Source organism: Gadus morhua, chromosome 23 (assembly GCF_902167405.1).
Source record: "Gadus morhua chromosome 23, gadMor3.0, whole genome shotgun sequence".
Taxonomy (NCBI): domain Eukaryota; kingdom Metazoa; phylum Chordata; class Actinopteri; order Gadiformes; family Gadidae; genus Gadus; species Gadus morhua.
Window position 1 is genome coordinate 17,156,104 of NC_044070.1, and position 6,080 is coordinate 17,162,183.

The 6,080-nt window shown below is 49.8% G+C and overlaps 1 protein-coding gene across 1 annotated transcript in view; it reads right to left on the reverse strand.

Annotated features, from left to right (window-relative positions):
• Window positions 1-6,080, reverse strand: part of itprid1 (ITPR interacting domain containing 1) — a 23,789-nt gene extending 17,709 nt beyond the window's left edge. Inside the window, exons 1-5 of the mRNA XM_030349716.1 lie at window positions 5,649-6,080; window positions 5,073-5,204; window positions 4,062-4,113; window positions 1,950-1,987; window positions 56-109 (exon numbers count right to left, since the gene is read on the reverse strand). Coding sequence (XP_030205576.1) covers window positions 56-109; window positions 1,950-1,987; window positions 4,062-4,113; window positions 5,073-5,133 — 205 coding nt within the window. The 5' untranslated portion in view covers window positions 5,134-5,204; window positions 5,649-6,080. The remainder of the gene's footprint in view (window positions 1-55; window positions 110-1,949; window positions 1,988-4,061; window positions 4,114-5,072; window positions 5,205-5,648) is intronic.

Sequence of the window (6,080 nt, forward strand, 5' to 3'; positions counted from 1 at the left end):
ATTCCTCCCCAGGAGAGGCTACCCGTACAAGTGCAGGAACGGGAAGCTTGTTTACCTTCGACACCCAAGGCTAGGTCATCTTCTTCGCTGGGGCTCCTCCGCATGGGCACTGCGGGACGGACACAACACAGACCTCAGAGCAGCTGAGGGAAGGCAGGCGGACACCTCTGATGGTGACACCGTAGTGAGGCCGCTGATGGATGACCAGCCCTCTGTATCTCTACTAGCATGGAGAAGAAGTGCGAGGTCTGACGGACAAGCCTGACATGAAGTTCACGCGGTGAATTCCTGCCATCATGGCACTGCTTGGTGTTTGTGATTGTTTAGTTTGATAAAAAGGAACTATTATGATTATGTATCGCCCGTTGGATAAATGTTTACACATTTTTAAACACGTGTAAGGTTGTGTCAGCCTGAACGCAGAACACGCACACAAGAGGAAACAGAACACGCACACACACACACACACACACACACACACACACACACACACACACACACACACACACACACACAGAACACAGACCCACAAGAGAACACAGAACACACACACACAAACAAGAGAACACAGAACACACACGCGCACACACACACACGAGAACACAGAACACACACACAAGAGAACACACACACACACACACACACACACACACACACACACACACACACACACACAAGAAAACGCAGAACACACACACACACACACACACACATACATATCATTGAAATACATGTGTTCACAGTGTTAGTGTGTGTGTGTTTATGTCTCAAGAGAACACACACACACACACACACACACACACACACACACACACACACACACACACACACACACACACACACACACACACACACACACACACACACACACACACACACACACACACACACACACGATAACAGAGAACACACACACGAGCACATAGAACAGCCGTGCACAGAGCCCCCAGAGCCTGGTGTGTGCAGCAAGGTGCAGGCGGTAAGCAGCAAGGAGCAGGCGGTAAGCAGCAAGGAGCAGGCGGTAAGCAGCAAGGTGCAGGCGGCAAGCAGCAAGGTGCAGGCGGCAAGCAGGACAGCAGCCCAGGGGGCGTGTCTCTGTGACATAAGGGGATTAAGGGCCGGAGGAAACCCCGGGGCGAAGAAGGAGAGCGGCCAGAGGCCCAGGCGTCCGGCCCCGTTCCCATGGCGCCGCGGGAAGCATTTGCATAAGGTTTGAATGCCTGGGGTGAGCGGGGTGATGCTGGGGGCCGGCGCAGGGGAAGAGCACAACAACAATGGCACCTTCTCCGTTAAGAATAAGCAGTCCATAAAGAGGGGTCCTCTCTTAGTCGCCAAAGAGGTCGACGGTTTCCCTCCCATTCCTCCCCCTGTCTCCAAAGGGACAGATCTTAACCCTCTGAAGACAGAGTCGGGGTTACCTAAGACCAACCCTAACCCTAACCCTAACCCTAACCCTAACCCAAACTACTAAAGAACTGTTTAACAATTCATGCTAGACTTTACCAATATATATACCAACCTATTCTAGACTATACCAATATATTGAATAACCTTATAGCGTGGCCATACACCTCTCTGTCTGTCCCTCTCTCCTTTTCTCGTACTCATTTTTAACCTTGGCTTGTCTCTGCCGTAGATGTTGCAGACTGTAAAAGACATTTAACTCCTTAAATGTGTGTTTCCTGTTTTAGTTTATCAGGAGTCAAGCAGCAGTCTGATTGGAGTTCGGTCATTTAATGTCTGCGTTCTAAAACATCACTCTGAGTAAATGTACTCTGCTTTCAGGGAGAAAAGTTGAGGCAAAAGCAGGAATTGTACTTACCATATCAGTGAGCTGATTCGAACAAAACATGTTTTCTCCGAGAATTAAAGAAACATGACGGAAGAGAAAAGCGAACAAGGAAGATCAGGCAAGGCTCATGAGTTTATCGAGTTTCCAGTTGCCATACCTGCCCGCTCCGACGCAGCCTCTCGCTTTGCATCCTCCCTGGAATCACAGGTCAACTTAATACAAGGAGCCACCCGACAAGATGGCACAAGACATGTGATCAAAGGCGTGCACTAAACACACACACACCCAGAGCCAGTGTCCGCGGAGAAACAACACAGACGTACAGGGAAATGCCAACAAATAGACACGCATCGATACCTTAAGATACACTCAAACTGGCACAGAGTCAAGCAAACATTCACAAGAAATACAGACGTAAACACATGACCAGCCCGTCACACACACAGAAACACACACATTAATACATATCATCGAACGACATGTGTTCAAAGTGTTAGTTTGTGTGTTTATGTGTCAGTGTTATTGCGCGTTTGTGTATTTCCGTGTCACAGTGTGTGACAGTGTTTATATTTGTCACAGTGTGTGTGTGTTTCACAGTTCGTATGTGTCACAGTGTGTTTGTGTCACAGTGTGTGTGTGTGTGTTGTTCAAAGGGTAATAAACCATAATGGCCCGTTTCAAGAAGCAGGTCAGGTTATCTCTTGAACACTGGTTTCAAACGCACGGTTTCCTGGATGTTCAGGCTCCAGGAACAAGTGCAATCAATCTGAATCTCTGAATAACGCGCTTCCAGGAAAGGCTTCGAACTCATCTATCGAACCCTGACAATGAGATTGATGGGGAAACAAGCTGTCGATACCTGAACCCCAATGAAGCTGAACCTTCCTAAGCCCTGAACCCCCATAGGACATCTGCCCCCCCCCCCACCCCCTTCTAAAACAGGTATTGGTGTGCGTTGAACATCACCAGTAGGTTCTATAAGGACGTCAAAGTGTTGAGGCTGTGTTGAGGCTGAGTTTGAGGCTGTGTGTTGAGGCTGTGTCTCTATGTTGAACAGCAGAGGACTGGTGCAGACGAGGTGAACACACTAATGCCCCATTTCCACCGACAGTACCAGCTCAACTCGCCTCGACCCGCCTTTTTTTGCGGTTCGATCGCCAAAATGAGGTACCTGCTACCTGGTAGCTGGTACTTCTTTTGTCTCACCTCCGTCAAGGTTCCAAGAGAGCTATACTGATACCTTTGTGTGACGTTAACAGGCTGCTGGCCACTGATTGGCCAGAGTGACGCCACTGGACGAATAATGATGAGCGTGAAGTCCGAGCCTGACACCCGACAGCCCGACACCAGACATCTTTAAATACTATCATCAGCGTTCAGTCAACCATAGTGATTGATTATTGAAAACGGCAGGACCAGCGCTCAAGAACACGCCGTGGACCATGGCAGAGTTGCAGACACTCCTGTGCGTCACCCTGTCTGTATGTCCCGCGGTCGTGTTTGTGTCGCAGTTTCGCGCATGCTGGTATGACGACCCGCCCACGTTGAAGAGGTACATTCTAGATGGAAACACGACGTGCCTGGAACCAAACCAAGTCGTGCCACACTAAGTGGTGGCGAGTGGAGCTGGTACTGGCGGTGGAAAAGGGGCATATGACTCACACAGTGAGTGAGGATACCGATATGTTACGGGGAAGTCCTAACTAGACGGAAAAACGAACCAGGATGAAGTGAAGTGTTTAGTGGCATCCAGCGGGACGGACTGAACAGAAATATAATTCTATATTCACGCGGTCGTTATATCTAGTGTACGATTACATGAAAATAAGATTAATTGCATTTGTTACCTTAGAATGAGCCTTTATATCTACATGGGAGGGGGACCTCTTCATGGAGACGCCATGTTTCTACAGGAGCCCAGAACGGACAAACGGCTCTACAGAGATGTTTAGTCATAATCCCTGTCTTACTTGTTGGTAGAGGAGGGGGGGACTAAATTGGTTGCAATCTGCAATTTTACCAATAGATGCTGCTAACTCCTACACACTGCACCTTTAAGCTGATCAGACTTTAATCAGCAGCATTCCTCGACAGCAGGAAGTGTGTCTGAGGCTTCAGGCTCACAGCGTGTGTCGCGATGGCAACTGAACTGAGGGTAGTCTAAGGATAGCATTTGTAACCAAATATTGTGGCAATCCGTAAAACCGGTTTACCTGGTAATCCAGCTTCTTGAAACTGAGCACAGTTGATAAGGCAGACAAATACTCACACGTCGACGTTGGAGGAGAGCCAATCTCTGATAGTGTCCTGCCTGTGGTTATCTGCAGGGAACACAGCATACAATGACATACAAGGAGGCCAGGATGTACCATTGCACAATGAGACCATGATGAACCATCGCACAATGAGGCCAGGATTTACCATCACACAATGAGACCATGATGAACCATCGCACAATGAGACCATGATGAACCATCACACAATGACACCATGATGAACCATCACACATTGAGGCCAGGATGTACCATCCTACAATGAGACCATGATGAACCATCACACAATGACACCATGATGAACCATCACACAATGAGGCCAGGATGTACCATCGCACAATGAGACCATGATGAACCATCACACAATGACACCATGATGAACCATCGCACAATGATACCATGATGTACCATCGCACAATGAGACCATGATGAACCATCACACAATGACACCATGATGAACCATCACACAATGAGGCCAGGATGTACCATCGCACAATGACACCATGATAAACCATCACACAATGACACCATGATGAACCATCACACAATGAGGCCATGATGTACCATCGCACAATGAGACCATGGATGTGACGCTGGTCCAGGGGAGAGCCCGGTGGTGAGGGGACTCTACAGCGGGACAGGTCACTCCGGAGGAGGGCTAGGTACCCCCGGAGGAAGACTAGGTACCCCGGGAGAGAGGGCTAGGTACCCCGGGACAGAGGGCTAGGTACCACCGGAGGAGGGCTAGTTACCACCGGAGGAGGGCTAGGTACCACCGGAGGAGGGCTAGTTACCACCGGAGGAGGGCTAGGTACTCCGGGACAGAGGGCTGGGTACCCCGGGACAGAGGGCTAGGTACCACCGGAGGAGGGCTAGTTACCACCGGAGGAGGGCTAGTTACCACCGGAGGAGGGCTAGTTACCACCGGAGGAGGGCTAGGTACCCCGGGACAGAGGGCTAGGTACCATGGGACGGACAGTAGTACCCCGGGACAGAGGGCTACTTACCCCGGCACAGCCTCCTGCGTAGGCCGACTTTCTGCAACCCGGCGGAATCGGGAGGATCCATGCTTCACCAACAGTACCAACTCCTCGCCACACCACCACCAACAAACGGGTGTAGAACTTGAGAGAGTAATACTGTTTCATACACAACCACACACACACACACACACACACACACACACACACACACACACACACACACACACACACACACACACACACACATTTATATATAAAACTTGATTTGTATGTAAGCAAATGTGAATTAGGAACTTGTTTCCAGATTCTTACCAACACATTCCCACAAACCACACAAACAAACTCTACAGATACACGCCACACACACACACACACACACACACACACACACACACGCACACACGCACACACGCACCAAAAACTGTGGTTTGTACAAATACACACCACAGATTTACAAAAACACACTACAAATACATATCTCTCTCTCTCTCCCTCTCTCACTCGCTCTCTCTCTCTCTCTCTCTCTCTCTCTCTCTCTCTCTCTCTCTCGCTAAGTACCACATGTTGAGTCTTACCTCCCTGATGTGATCGGCTACTCACCTGTTACTGTAGTTCAACTGAGGAGCATAATTCCGGGTTCCACTACATGGTCAAACTCGGCGGTTTTGAGTCCCAAAAGCGATGAGTGCTTTCTGCTCGAGTCGACTCGGGCACCAGGGTGGCCTCCTGTGACAGACAGGCGGAGCAGAGCAAACACATGAACACACACATCAGACGCTCCTCTCTGTAAACAGGGACGGACGGGAGGGGGATGCAAATGACTCCGGTCCAACTTCTCAGCCATACAAGGAGCTAGGACATCCTGGCTTTCAAAGCTTCCTGCTGCACTTATCGTACTGGAACAGCTGGTTCACTGAGAACTTCTCCGTCTGCCTCGTCCTCCCTATCTCTCAGCGCGTTGACCGGATGGGCTGCGGTGAGATACGGTCCCGACAAGGTCACCGGACCGGAGCGGCTGTGGTAACACGTCTG